We start from the raw sequence: 15,778 nt of genomic DNA on the forward strand, positions 1-15,778 counted from the left end.
AATTCATAAATCATAATGGCCTCAGCAGCAGCAGCAGCAGCAGAAGCAGCAGCATCAGAAATCACAATTGATGGTATAATGGATCCAACAGTATCAGAAAGTCCTGTCACAGCCGAAGAACAGAAGGCAATGTTTAAAGCTGGGTTACTCATTTGTATTGTTGCCATTTGTGGGATCTCAAACCCTCCAATATTTGCTAAATCGTTGACAAGCAGAACTCACGTGATCCTCGCCACGATCTATTTGGTAGCAGTTTACGCAACTCTGGCAGCAGGGGTTGCCCTGCTCCTGCTCTCTGTGGCAATGCTTCGGTTCCCCAGCTTGAGTTGTGCCACAAAGTGGATGGCTGAAGTGGGGCTGCTGCTGGCGCGGATAACTTTAGGTTATGGGGCATCTTTGGTGCTCTTGGTGGCTGCCTCTCCCTGGTTTCTGCTTTATGTTGTCTTTCTTTCAATCCACTTCTTCATGTAAGTTAAGAGTGCTAGGCTAGTTATCTTCCTTTCAATCTAATTTTTTAGAGTGCAAATTTAGGATCACGAAGACTTTATTTGGTCGTACGATATGTCAAGAATTTTGTATTGATTTATCAAATATAGAATATGACAAAATAGATATTTCATAATTATTCTTTATTTATTGCAGCACGGTTATGTATCAATTAAAAATAAAAATAAAAACTGCGTTGTCATTTATTTTATAATGATGATATATTTTTTTCTTCCATAAATTATTAAATCCTTATATTATTAATTTATCACTATTCTATTTCTACTAATAAACATTTTATGAACTAATCTTTGATAGATAAGTATATCTGTGCCGAATTTGAATAAGAACAACAGTTTCATTCAATAAAATATCCAGCAAATTGATGCAAACTCTGGTGGAGCAACTATTAGCTATGATGAATAATCAATAACTAATTATGTATTGAATTCCTTATCATTATTTTTATAAACTAAGTTTGGATTAGGTCCACTAGAAGACAATTATTTATAATAGTGAAAATTCACAGGCCATTAATTTAGTTATATGTTTTAAATAAGTTAGCAGCGCAAAAAACATACGCATATTTTATCATGTGGGTATATACAAGTACTCTAATAATTAATAAAATACTTGTAAGATTTTCATGTTAAACTAAAGAAACAAATTCACATATTTAGATTCTAAGCACTCTTATCTACTAGCTAAACATCCAAATTCACCATTGAATTCTATGATATCTCATTTCAAGAAGCATCTAAAACACCTGAAACCAAGCACCCCTCGGAATCTACTTAGTTGAAATGAAAAATTATTTCTCAACTTATCTCCCCCATGGAAAATATTTTCATGACAAATATTTTTTTCAACTTGCTATTCCTACTGGGAATATTTTTCATGCAATTCTTTTTTCTTGTTTCGGGAGGTAACTCTTCTGTTTTTGTGGAAAAGTCAAACCCAATCTTCAATGAGAAATATATTCTTTAGAACAATTTTTTTTTTCTCCACTGTTGTGCAGGATCAAAGAAGATAAATAAAAAATACATTTCCTCAAAAATACTTTCCTACAGCCAAATGAAGCCTTAAAAGAGACCTGAATTGTTCGACCCACGGGCGACATTCTCAGGAGCCTGAACAGAGAATTTTTCTGGCCACGGTAGACTAGCAGCTGTTGTGATAAACCCACTTTTCTATAGACTTAAAGAAAGGAAGCTAGACTGCTAGAGGGTGAGAAGCTCAGTCGTACAGCATTTTGGCAGATTGAGTTCCCAATTTTTTGCTGTCCTTCTTCAAAACTTTCTCCCGAGACTGCTCATTTTTAGATATGGCTTTTGCTATGGCTTTCATCTTGCGGGCACTCTTCGATCTCTTCATCTGTACTCCCTTCTTCATTTTTCTGTCATGAAAAAGATCCACAACAGAGGAGTTGGGGGAGCACAAGAAAGAAAAAGAGGGCAGAGGGCAGCAAGATTTGAAACCAGCATAAGGGAAATTAAGAGTATCAAATGCAGATAGCAAGACAAACAAATTAGGGGACTGTAACACCCTTACAAATCACAAAAAGGTTATATAGATTTTAGACAGGAAAATTTTTTTTGGAGTTGCGCTTAAATCCAACAGAAGTTGATTGTAAAAAGAATCTAGAAATTTAGCATAGCACACTTGCCACCTATACAATGCCAGTACAACCAATAGCACCAAATGCTATGCAATCAAAGGGTATACCGAATTCACTTGGTACAGTGAATTCAGTGAATTAACAGAATTTACCGAAAATTTTCTGTTAACCATATACATTAACTGAACTGAACTGAGCCAAACCAAAATAAAGGGTATACCCGAACCCTTATCTATCTGAATTTTATTTCAGTTAATTCGATTAACCGAAATTATGATGTCTTTCCAATTTACATATATATTTTTAAATATAATATATGTAAATATATTATATTTATATATAATATAGTAAACATATTATATTTATATATATATATATATATATATTAATGTTTATACATTTGGTTGGTTAATTTGATTAACTGAAAAAATTCTCTTAAACCGAACCAATCACCAAACACTGAAATTTTTAAAAAATTAAACCAAACCAACTGTAATTAAAATTTTAACTGAATCAATTTAATCAAATTTCTTCAGTCCGCTCGGTGAATTCAGTTTTCACCAAATACTGCTCAGCCCTAAGCATGGAGAATCCATCATGGGTCCATCTTGGCTGACAAGGAGGCTTTTTTCCTTTCCTCTGCTTCCTTTCCCCAATTCTGCCCTCTACTCTCCCTCCGCCATGGCAGTTCAGCATCTCCATGCCACCTCACAACTGAAAGCCCCCCAGCCCTAAATTCCTCCAGCATCAAAGCTGGCATTGATAAATTCACCAGACTACGCTACCTCTGCTGCCGACTTCCACATGGATCCCACCACCTCTGCAGCAAGCAAGACACTGTTCAGATCAGCGGCAACAATCCCATACTACCCTCCGAAATGAAACTCAACGGCAGTGCCCATGGTGATGCTGCCTAACTACAGCCCACCAACCCAGTGCACACACTGAGTTGAGAGAGAACAGAGCAGGAAAAAATAGGGGAGGGAGGGGCAGGAGACAGGCGTCACGTGCATCACTATGTGCCTGTGGAACTCCCATTGAAGGTTCAGCCAATGACATAAAACATTTTCCAAATGATAACCGTAGGGATCAACCACAAAAAAAAAAGCTCTTACATCCTATTTCCTAATTTCTATACGAGTCATAAGTCATAAAGAGACAGCAAAAAAGTGTTGATTTTTGCTAAAGGAAAAACACTTGACATCAACTCATTTTATGCTAAGAGCATTAGAGCAGAAGCTCCCTACAAGAACGGAGGCATCCTACAACAGTTATGTGCTACCAAATGGTCCAAATCAGAAAAGGGCAGGCAGAGTGTACATTGATGGAACAGGGGCAAAGGCAAAGTATCCACACTTCCACCACTCTTTGCCCTGGGGCATATCAGAAATACAAATAAAACACTTCTGGAAGAAGAACTCATCAACAAACCGTTTAAGATCACTAAGTAAAAGCATGCAAACTGACAAAGACAAGATCCAACTCAATCTTCCTCTCTCCGAGAAACTAAATTGCAAAAAGCATAGCAAAAAGATTCTCCAATGGCAGAAATAGACAGCTTTGCTGAATATCAAAAACTAGACTATTTTTTTCCACTTATTTACAGGTGCTCAACAAAAATCAAGCACCTGATGAGAATGACAGACACCTTTCTGAGAATAGAAAGGAACCTTGAAAGACACTCTTCCACAAACCAGATTCATTGACAAAGACACATGAAGGGAAAGCATCCCTGGTATTTGAAAGCAAAATACTTCAGATATTGTAAAAACAATTGCACTGGGTGGATCTCCGCAATGCCATAAACCGCATATCTAAATTCTTTAGAACTTGAACTCATCTGCCCATTTACATGTAAAGTACTTTTTTAATGCCTTACTTTCCTTGCTACCAACCCGGTCAGAAGCAAAATAAAAGACTAGTGGAAACATCAAAGTTTCTAGTACATGACTACATGTAAAGCATTTCAGTAGCAGAATATAAACCTACCACTGGAAAGAACAGAGCTACTACATGTAAAACATTTCAACCTTGGAAAGATAAACCAGGCTCCTATGTTAAATTTTCTAAGTTCTCTTCAATAAGCTCAAAAGAAGAGAACCTAGAATTGACATCCAAAAAGGAGAGCTATATTTTAAGAAAAATGAATTAAAAATTGCAAAGTTTACAGCATGGTACTCCTCAAGTCCTAAAATTTCACCCATACCTTGATTGATATTCAACTTAGGGATTACATGGAAACGTATGGTCTCATAAAAAATAAAAAAAACCTAGTATCATATCAAAATCTATAAAGTTGGACAATATGGTCTTAAATAACTGCCGCAACCGTTACATAACGCCATTACATAAAGGCTTTTAGGATTATCAATACCATTACACCGCGAAATTCACAAGAAGAAAAATGACAGCTATAGCAGCCGTTACGGACCGCAACCGTTACGTAAAGGCCACTATGGCTGTTACGTAACTGTTACAGGATTGTTACGGCAAAAAATTTATTTTATTTTCTAATTTTTATTCTCACTTTTTCCCCTTTTCATAAATCATTCTCAATATACCATGTGGCGAGAGGGGGAAAAGATTATAATGAGGATGACATGACAATGATACAAAATTTACTATTTCTTTAAATACTCGCAAGAGATGCATTATTTAACAATTTCAAAATACTAACTTGTTAGGAAAATTTTTTATTTTTATAATATCAATAATGTGATATTTATGTTCTATATTTTTCAACTTCAACCTTTTTTCTTTTCTAGCTATTTTATATTTGTATTATTTGTATGTCTTATGTGTCTAATAGATTAATGGAGTGTATAATGTATTTTGTTTTATTAATTAATTTAGCACACAAAAGAATTTATCACATATAAGAACAATGACAAGTATAAATACACGCACACATGTAATTTTTCTATCAATGGTAGTTTAGAACAAATGTGAACTTGTTGACCTTACTAGATAATTTAGTTACTCGAACTAAAGGATCCAAAATACACAAACTCTTTCTAAAAAAAGCCAAAATCTTAAAAGATTCAAGTACACTAATTCGCACAAGGTTGTGCGTGCTTCAAAAAAATTCACGGCCATTACACCCATGGTATTAAATAACAGTCGTTACGTAGCATAATGGCCATTACGTAACGGAAAAATAGGTGGCCGATACCATTATAGGCCGCATTAGCGGTGAGCAGAAAATTCACGTGGGTAACGGCCGTTACGGAAATGTAACGGCCGTTACACTAACGTTTACGGCCGACAGCCCCTTACAGCGTACCATATCTCCTCGATTCTACTCCATTTTGTGCTTCTCAGCTCTCTCCTTCGTCTGATCTCGTCATTTGAAGCCTCCCAAAAACCGAAAAGCCGCTTCGAGCCTTAGAAACCTTAGATCTGTCAAGTTGAGTTCCCTCTTCACTCGAATCACTCTTCGAGTCTTCGTCTCCTTCGTACAGCTTCAATTTACTGATCTAAAGCTTCGAAATCCCTAAAATCCCCAAAATCAGCTTCGTACAGTTTCGTCTCCTTCAGTCCTTCGTCGTTTGTCTCCTTCGTCTAGTGTAAGAACTCAAAAATCAGCTTCCAATCTTCGAAGCCTTCAATTCCTCCATTCGAAGCCTTCGGTTCCTCCAAAATTTGGAGGCTTGCAGGTTGCAGCTGCAGCAGCTCTCTCATAGGCTCGCAGCTTCTGTGGGAGTCGGGAGTGGGTAAGCGGTAACTGACAGTGCATATGTTGCTTCTTCACTCTTCACTTTTGTTTTATAATTTCAATTTATATTTTATACTTTATATAAATTGTAAAATTCAGTTTGTTTTAAATTTCAGTTTATTTAATTAGTATATAAATTGTAAATTTCAGTTTTAAATTTAGCTTGTTTTATAATTTCAATTTATACTTTATATAAATTGTAAATTTCAGTTTATTTAATTAATATATAAATTGTAAATTTCGATTTGTTTTATACTTTCAGTTTATAAATATAATTAGTATATAAATTTAGTTTATTTATTATTTAATTAGAATATAAATTAACAATTGTAAATTAGTAATGATTGTATAAGTAGAATTTATTAATTAAAATAAAAAATTAGTATAAAATTTTTAAAATATAAAATTTATAGAGTTACTTAAACTCTTAGAGAGTTAGAACCTAGAACTTAGAACTTAGAACTTAGAAACTTAGAATACAGATTTAGTAAAAAATTATTAACTAATATTCCACACACACACACACATATATATATATATATATATATATATATATATATTTTAATACCTTGACAATTAATAATTTAATATTAAATCTACAATTTATAATAAATTCTAATTTGTACACAATTAGTTAAGTCTCAACTCTTAAGTGACTCAAGTTCAATACAATTCCATATTTATTTTTGTTAAATTGTAAATTTTAATATAAAATATTGTATTATATATGTATAAATCAACTAAAATTTTTAATAGTTAGTAACTTGAAGTTTAAATTTAATTCATCATTTATGTAATATTGTTATGTAATTAACTAATTAATTAACTATGTACCATTTTATTCATAATTTATTGTATAAGGATGATAACTTTTTTTTGTTTACTTGTGTAGAAGTCATCTAATAAAGCCCCAATATGCCACGTGATAGACAAGGAATTGAAGAGCTTCCTAGTGAAGACATTGGTTGACATTTTGCTACTCCAATGGAAGGTAGGAGACATGTTGTCTTATGTAAATTATGTAGAAAGACAATTAAAGGAGGAATTACACGATTAAAACAACACTTGGCACATAAAAAAGGTCAGGTGTCTTCGTGTCCAAATGTAACCACGCAAGTGAGAAGAAATATGCAGAGAAAAAGAAAGACAAACAAAAAAGGCAAGATGAAGTAGAAGCTCAAATCAAAGGAGATTTTGAAAATTTGAGCGACGAAGAAGATTCAATTGAGGAAATAATAAGATTTGTTTGACAAGAAAGCAAACGAGCACAACAAGAATGGGAAGAGAGGCAAAGATTTAGGGCAAGATTCGGTGGAAGTGGTAATTATTATGAACAGGGTGGTGGCTCTAGTAGTGGCAAAGTGTTCGAGAAGCTGGGGGCAATGAGCGACAATAGATTAATCCTAATGCCCCTGAAGCTAGATTAAGAGTGATGGATCCTACTCTAGAAAGAAGTAGGAGTGTCAAGCAACCAAAAATAAATACCAAAATTTTAAAGGGTTTAAGGAGTAAATTAGGAAAAGTAGTAAGCAAATTCCTAATTTATAATCGAATTCCAGCGAATGTAGTTGACTCTCCTTTTTTGTAATCGATGCTTGATGTTGCTGTAGAGGTTGAAAAGGGGGTGAAGGGTCCATCACTCTATGAGGTCTCTGAAATATATTTAGAGCAAGACTATCAGGAAATAAAAACTTATATATCTTCTTTTACTGGCATTTGGAATGAAAGAGGTGTAACCATTATGTGTGATAGTTGGTCAAGGCCCACAAGAAAACACATAATAAATTTTTTAATTTACTCCAATAGAGACTGTTTTCACAAGTTAGTTGATGTCTCTGATGTGCCGAGCCGAATAGCTGAATATTATTTTAGGTAATTTTCTAATTTTAATTTACTTGAGTCACTTGAAGACTTGCATATTTTTAATTAAGTAGTAGTAATTGTTGAATCTATAATTTCATTTCAGATTAATGGAAGAGGTGGTTGAAGAAATTTGAGAGAAAAAGGTTGTCCAAATAGTAACTAATAATGAAACTACAATGAAAGCGAGAGGGAAATTATTTATGCAAAAGGGACTCAATCTCTATTGGACAGCATGGGCAACTCATTGCATAGACCTTACTTTTGAAGACATTCGTAAGAAAAGTAATGTGAAGGTTTTAAAAAATGCTAAAATAATAACTTCTTTTATTTACAATCACACACGGACAGTGAATTTTATGAAAAAATTGACAAATAATAGAGAATTGCTTCGTCCTGCCATAACTCAATTTGCCACCAACTTTATTACCTTGGAGACCATTGTTAGACATAAACAAGCATTAAGTGAAATGTTCACATCTAATGTTTGGAAAAAATCAAGGTTTTGAATGGTAAAATCTGACCCAGCATATGATGCAAAGAAGATTATGTTAGGGAAATAATTTTGGCAAAAGGCCTCTGATATAATTAAAGTACAGGAACCCTTAGTGAAAGTTCTTAAATTGGTTGATGGTGATGAAAAATCAACTATGAGTTTCATATATGAGGCAATTGATAAGGCGAAGTTGGCAATTCAGAAAGACTGCCGATTCTACAAAGATTATTGGAAAATTATTGATCATCAGTGGAGTTTTCAATTGCATCAAGGCTTACATGCAGCTGGTAAGTGTAGATAAAAAAGAATTTCTTATTATTTCAACTTATAAATCATGTGTAGTTACATTAAAAGTTACAACACTAATACACTATTATTGAATATTGATTAATATATTTGTAAATTTAAGTTTAGGATACTTTTTGAACCCCCAATTTTTGTATGATGCCCCATCCTCTTCTGAAGTTGCTAGAGAAGTTATGGATGAAATTAAAAAAGTGATAACCAAACTGGTGCCCGATATAGACACTCAAATTCGGGCTATTAATCAAGTATTGGTTTTGTTGAATAATGAATTATTTTAGCATTTTGTCATACTTTCTATTAAATATATCTAATTAATTAATTATACTTCACAATCTTCGCTTTTTTAGTTGTTGCTATATTGGGATAGGCAGGAGACATTTGGAACTCCACTAACTCAAAGGGCAGTGAAACAAACAAATCCCAATAAATGTGGCTAAATAATAGATGAATGGATCTATTTAATTTGTCATTTTTATGTCCAAAATTAGTTTTTCAAACATACACTATATTGACAAGTGTTTTTCTTAAATTATTTATGCAGCCGAATGGTGGATTCATTATGGCATGTGTGCTCCTAAGCTACAAAAAATAGCAATCAAAATTCTTAGTCAAACCATGTCAGCTTTGAATTGTGAGCGTAATTGGAGCACCTTTAACCTCATCCATACGAAAACAAGAAATAGACTACAGTACATGAGACTACAAAAACTTGTTTTCGTGCATTACAACATGAGGTTAAAGTTGAGACATACAATGAGAAAAAGCCAACGGGACATTGAAGATAGCTTTAAACCTATTAATATGGACTATATTTTTTAAGAAGATGACCCTTTGAGTCCATGGTTACAGGAAAGAGAGACACCATTACTCGACGATCAAGAAAACTCAAATTGGTTAGATGAAGAGGTCAGTGGTACTGCACAAGGAGATGATCAACCACCAATAAATATGCATGATTCAAGTTCAAGTCCTGAACGTTCACAAAGTGATGATAATCTTGGTTTGAGCCCACCAAGTGATGATGATGGTGGTAGTGAGCCTAATGGTGCTGGCACTGGGGCTAGGGGTGATGGTGGCGGGGGTGCAGAATATGGTTATGGGTATGATACATGTAGGGGAAACATATCCTCAAAGTCGTTATGGACTACTTGATTTACCCGAAAATTATGATTTGAGTATTCCTCCAGGTTACCAATCTTCACAACCCAGGAGAAGTAGTAGTCAACAACGAGATCGTGATTCTACTGAAGATTCATATGGTGTGGTTCATAATTTTGGCGACTTTGGTTTAGATAATTCATCATCACAATCATATAGATCTCATCGCGTATATCCATCATCTCATAATGAGTCCTCTTCTACACACTACCCAGAGCCAACCCCAACCTCAATTGGATTTTCACCACCAGTACATTTTGAGGAGCAATAACGCAATGACACAAACTTGAGTTTATTCAGCTATGCATTTCCACAAGGATGGAGAGATAATTTCCAATCCCAATCTCGAGATACAGATGCAAATTACGAAAACCCTCCACGTCATTCTTTTTGGTAGTGACATGTGTTATGTTATAAATTTATAATATTGTATTCATGTATTTTCAACTATTTATTGATATTTGATACCAATCACTTTTCAAATTCATGTATGTGTATTGTGTATATTGAGTATTGAGTCTATTGACTCATTTTTAGTAACTTCATGTCTTTAATTAATTGATTCTTCATTTTAATTACATTTCTACATCTTTTTACTCATTAAAGTAACGTAAACTATAAAAAAAATATGTTTTTTTTTTTTTTGTAAACAACGCACTAAAATTAATATAAAAATCATAATGAATATTAAAAAACATTTGTAGGTTGAATGAACGCCTTTAAAATTCATTAAAAATCATGTATTAATGGATTTCATGCTTATTTTTTGATTTTGGCATGGTTGTGCATGCGTGAAAAAAAATCACAACCGTTACGCCCGCTTCCCGTTACGTAACACCCGCATCTCCTGCATCCTGCGACCATTACGCGACGTGACCTGTGACCACGATTTCGAACAATGATTATACCCACTTCCTGTTATGTAACATCCGCTACTCCCACTTCCTGTTACACCCATTACCGTTACGTTATGCTACCCGCTACCATGACTTAAAACTATGGGTGGACAAACCATCCAAAACTGAGCTTATACTAGTTCCCCTAGGAAGCAACCCTCAAATCCCTCCCCTGGCAGGCAGGCATGCTTTCTATTTTTCCCCACATCATTCTCCTACCACTCAACCCACTCTAGAAAACTTTTTGTGGTTATCTTCCTATTTGAACTCAGGTTTATCAGTATTCCAAACAAAGGTGATTTTTTACTAACCCAGAAAGACTCATCAAATTGATTCTCAACATTCTTCTTGATCCCAATCACACCCAAGTAAATAATTCGCGCTCTCCTCCTATTAAATTCTAAAAATTAATCAAGTAGTTCTTCTCAAAGTTTGCATAACACACAGATATGCTACACCAACTTGAACCACTTGGAAGACCACATACTTCTCTACACCTTAAAAATCCCACAACATGCTAAACCTTAATTGCCTTGATTTAGAGATCACTTTTTAGAGTTTTGCAACGAAGAGATGATGGTGTGGACAACATGTAAAGAAAAAGTGCCACTGTTTAAAACGCATAGCATTGTAGAAACAGCCCAGAGGATTCAATTATCCATGTCCAATAACTAGTTACCACGGACAAACTGTTCATCTCAACAAATTTCCTTAATAGTAACCAAACAGAGACTAAAATCTTTATGAATTCGATGAACTTGGGTTATTTATACTGACCTATTGGGAGCACCTGCGGCTGCGACAGAGGGCACAGACTCGGACGTTTCCATAGCTGCAAGAAGCGGGAGGAATAATGTAAGTAGTAAGAGCCAGAAAATCTTTTCTTGGAAGAGAAAATTTTGTGCGAATACCTTGGGGAATATCTGAGATTATCTGGTCAGTGACGTCCATGGGCACGACGCCATTTCTCTTCTTCTTGTTTCTGTTTTTCGCCATGGCAGGGAGAGAGAAGAGGGACAAACCTGAACAAGGCTTTTGAAGATTAAAAACCCTAGTATTAACCAATCGGTCACCGCAGGTTTGACGGTGTCACATTTAAATACGACTTCAGTTGTAAGAAATCGTCTAAAGGTCGTTTCTTGAAATTACAATTTCTACCCGCGTGTGCCATAAAAGGTTTCAAAAAGAAATGGAGCACATGTTTTTTCGGTGATGACATCATGTGCAAGTCCCAAACTCGGTTTCACAAAGAACAAAATTGAATTTTGCAAAACAAGATTACTCTTTTATAAATGCAATTTTGTACCATTTACTTTTTCTTAAAAAAAAAATAAGTTATACTTCGTAAAATAGCAAATCAAAAAACACTTATTTATGCCATTGCTATTTTATGAATCACTTCTCACAATCAACTGCTTATTATCTATCTATATCTTAATTATGTAACCTTTCAAATGAACAATTAATGCTCTAAATCACTTTTGTGTTACATTTAACTTACCTAATAATTTGGCAGCATTTGATATCACAATCAAAAATTATGAAAACAAAAACTAAACTAAAAATAGAAACTAAAAATCAAAAAAAAAAAATAAACATGTTTGATTATTACTTTTAAAACTAAAACAAATTAAAAACTTGATAAAATAAATACTCATTTTCTGTTTATTTTTATTTATTTATTGTGGTTTTTATCACAGTAGTTGAATCGTCTCTAAATTCAACGGTTGTGTAGTATCATATATATGTTTGTAAGTCATGGGAAAATATAGGAATTACTTGTCATTTTGTACAATGAGAGCTAGAGAGGGTTCTCTCTAGGAAGAACTTTTTTTTAACAGGTTGAAGGTGAAGGGGTGTATGGGGGATCTAAGATCAGGGAGAGACTGATCAGATCTTGTACTACCATCATTTCATAATGAATTTTTGTGACGCTCTGATTTTCATACCATTTTTTTTTCAATAAATAATAAATATTAATCAAATATCGGTCATGTCACAGACGCTAATACCATATCAACAAGAGACGACCCGAAGTGGGGTACCGGATAATTAGTTCATCATATATACACATTCCTAACAGCGGAAGTTCATATTTACATACCATTTTGAATACAAATGCCAGAGTACTACGTATCTATACTGTAATGACCCCAAAATTTGTACGCATGGAAATGTAAAACTAAAATAAAATAAAATAAAAAAATAAAAAATAATTAAATTTAAATTTAAATTAATTAATTTTTTAATTTTAAATAATTATTATTAATTAAATAATATAATATAATAATATATAGTATATTATAAAAGTTAACCTCGAGGAATCATGATTCCTTCAGGAATAAGAAATCAACAATGTTTTTTTTTCTTCTTCTTCGTTACTTTTTTTCTTTTTCTTTTCTCCTTCTCTACTTCTCACTCATTCGTCTCCTCTCCCTCTCAGTCTTCTCAATTTCTTCTCCAATATTCAACTAAACAGAAATCCAAAAATACCATTGGGCTCTGTTCACCACCATCGACACTTCTATTAGAGCGGATCTGTCGTGGGAGCAGCGTAGGCATATCTCCTGAGATAAGACTTATTCTCAAATTTACATCAATTTCTCTTAAATCATAAGTCCAATTAATAAATGGAAATTGTCAGGAGACTCGTGGGGAGATTCTCTACAATCTAACTGGAGCAGGTTTTCGAATTGGAACTCCGGGGCACCAATCTTAAATCGGGGATAAGTTTAAAAGTTTAAGCTTTATTAAACTATTTAGGGTATTCAGAACTTAAGGAAAATTTAGGAAAAATTACTCTAAGGATTGTGATGAGTAATGTAGTGAAATTTGAATGTCAGGGTTTTAGGGATTTTGAATGTCGTGGAGTGTAGGTCGGGGTATTAGCGGACTTTTCAGGAATCAAGTAAGGGGATTAAGTTAAGTTGATAATTTTATGAAATTTGAATCCATTTAATTGTTATGTTCATATAAATATATATTTATTTATTTATTGATTTGGGAATTTAAAGATTATTTTGAAAACCAGCCGTTCGAAATGGATTTTACAAACTTAGGATATATGGTATGGTATTTTTGAATAAAATAAATGGTAGAAAGCTTGTTTGTTTATAGGGATATGTTAAAATATGGGAAATCGTGTGACAGATGATTTAATTTGTATGGATTATTATATATATGGATTTGGGATTTTGAAATACTGAATTATTTGTGAAATACTGAATTGTTTGAGAAATACTCGAATTATTGTGAAAAATACTAGAACTGCTTGTAAAAAATGCAAGACTTTGATTTGATGACCGAGGGCCGGGGTTTTGTTTAAACGGCTTTGAGTTGAGTTGTATTTTGTGCCAGGGGGCTAGGTTTTGGAATAACCAAGAATATATGTGAATTGATATTTTAAATGGTGATTTCTATTATCTAAATTGCATAATATGCTTTAGGAACCTGGGGACCAGTGTATTGTGAGCATGGTACCGTTGCTAGAGATTTGTTATGTGGCCATGTGTGCCCACACCTGTGCTGAGAGGTGTAGGGTGGCATTGTCTGATTTGCCTACGTGAGGTGAATGCACCCCCCTGGGCGAGGGCAATCGGACCATTAGTTGGAGCTGCGTGTACCTGCGAAATATGTTAGCGGAGAGTATAGATGACTATTGTCTAGGTGGATCCCCCAAGACATTAGTCCAGCCTTCAGGCCGCATAACCCATTCCATGGGGAAGTAAATGGCGTGTTTGTCACGGGGAGTGTCTTATATGCATATCTGTTAATTATGTGAATACAAATAATTAATAAGATAATTTTGAGAACTTATTGAGAAAGACGAGTGCCCTAGTAGCAGTAATGATATTATAACAAAGGGAAGCTACTTGTATGGGTAGATAATCTTCCCTATCCTTGGCTAAATGTGTGTGTGAGTGTAAAATAAGAATGATTTCATAAATATGTTTATCTATTTAATGAACTGGTTATTTTTTGTACACTAAATGCATGCTGGCCACACACTGACATTAACTTAGTCTTTCCCTTACTAAGATGTGCCTCAGCCCCTACTTTACAAACAATCTTTTTAGGAAATTCCGAGAAACGTTCCTAGCAGGCTAAAGGGGCTGAGATGGTAGTATAGTTTTTTTGGTATGTGGTGAATGTTGTTTGAATTGGTTGTTGTACAAGTCTATTTCTATCCTATCTTTGGGATGGATTCTAAGGGAAATGACATCGTAGCTGGAGGGGATAATCACGTGGATACTTCTAGTGAAGATGATGTTAATGCTTCGGCAATGCTGCGGAGTATAGCGCGACAGGCTAGGAAGAAGAACCGAAGGGACACTAGAGTGCAGGATCAGCCACTAATTGGTCGGGGCTGCATTTTTTTTTTTAGTAGTTTTGTTGGATGAATCTGCCGAACTTTGTAGGAGAAGCGAACCCAGTCGCTGTTGAAGATTGGGTTCAGGAAATAGAGGAACTTATGGATGTACTGGATTGCGCAGAGGAACAAAAGGTGTGGTATGCCACTTATAAATTGGTAGGGGAAGTGAGGAGGCGGTGGAGAACGGCGAAGATGGTTGAGGAGCAACATCTAAGGCACACATCTATCACCTGGAACTGTATTAGGGAGGTCTTTTTAGACAAATACTCCCCTACTGCCACCTGAGAGGTGAAGGCTCAAGAGTTCTTGTATCTGGCCAGAGACCCATGATTGTACAGTAGTATGCGGCCTGGTTTGTGGAACTATCTCGTTTCGCTCCTCATATGGTCCCAGATGAGTCGAGGAAAGCTCGGATGTTCGAGAGAGATCTGAAGCAGGAAATACGTGCATAGATGGTGGTGGCGTTGACTTAGAGTTTCTCTAAACTAGTGGACAGGGCCATGGCAGTTAAGGCCAGTATTCCGGAGAGGAGAGAGCCGCAAACTAGAAAAAAGCCCTTGCCTTAGGGGTTTCAGACCAGCACTAGTCAGGGCTCACGGAGGCGGTCTGGTAATTTTTCGGGCTAGCGACAGGATACGGGATCTCAAGCCTGTTAGGGGAGTTCGCAGCATCCTATATATTTCAGATGCCATCAAAGGCATTGTGGCGAGTGCATGGGACGACCAGCTGTCTGCTATTGGTGCGATGGGGCTGGACATAGGGTGCGGGACTACCGCGCGACATGGAACTATCCATCTCCATAGCATTAGTACTAAGGAAGTAATCAAGCACCCTGAGGGGGTCACCAGAAGGGGAGTTGAGATTAGAGGAT

The 15,778-nt window shown here is 35.1% G+C and overlaps 1 protein-coding gene across 1 annotated transcript; it reads right to left on the reverse strand.

Annotated features, from left to right (window-relative positions):
- Positions 1–1,449: 1,449 nt before the first annotated feature.
- On the reverse strand, positions 1,450–11,606 carry LOC131143464 (uncharacterized). The gene is made up of 3 exons (XM_058091777.1): positions 11,447–11,606; positions 11,313–11,367; positions 1,450–1,882 (listed from the first exon to the last, which is right to left on the reverse strand). Exons 1-3 carry the CDS (start codon positions 11,529–11,531, stop codon positions 1,723–1,725), a joined length of 300 nt encoding a protein of 99 aa, XP_057947760.1. The 5' UTR covers positions 11,532–11,606; the 3' UTR covers positions 1,450–1,722.
- Between the last annotated feature and the right edge of the window lie 4,172 nt (positions 11,607–15,778).

Source organism: Malania oleifera, chromosome 1, assembly GCF_029873635.1.
Source record: "Malania oleifera isolate guangnan ecotype guangnan chromosome 1, ASM2987363v1, whole genome shotgun sequence".
Lineage (NCBI taxonomy): Eukaryota > Viridiplantae > Streptophyta > Magnoliopsida > Santalales > Ximeniaceae > Malania > Malania oleifera.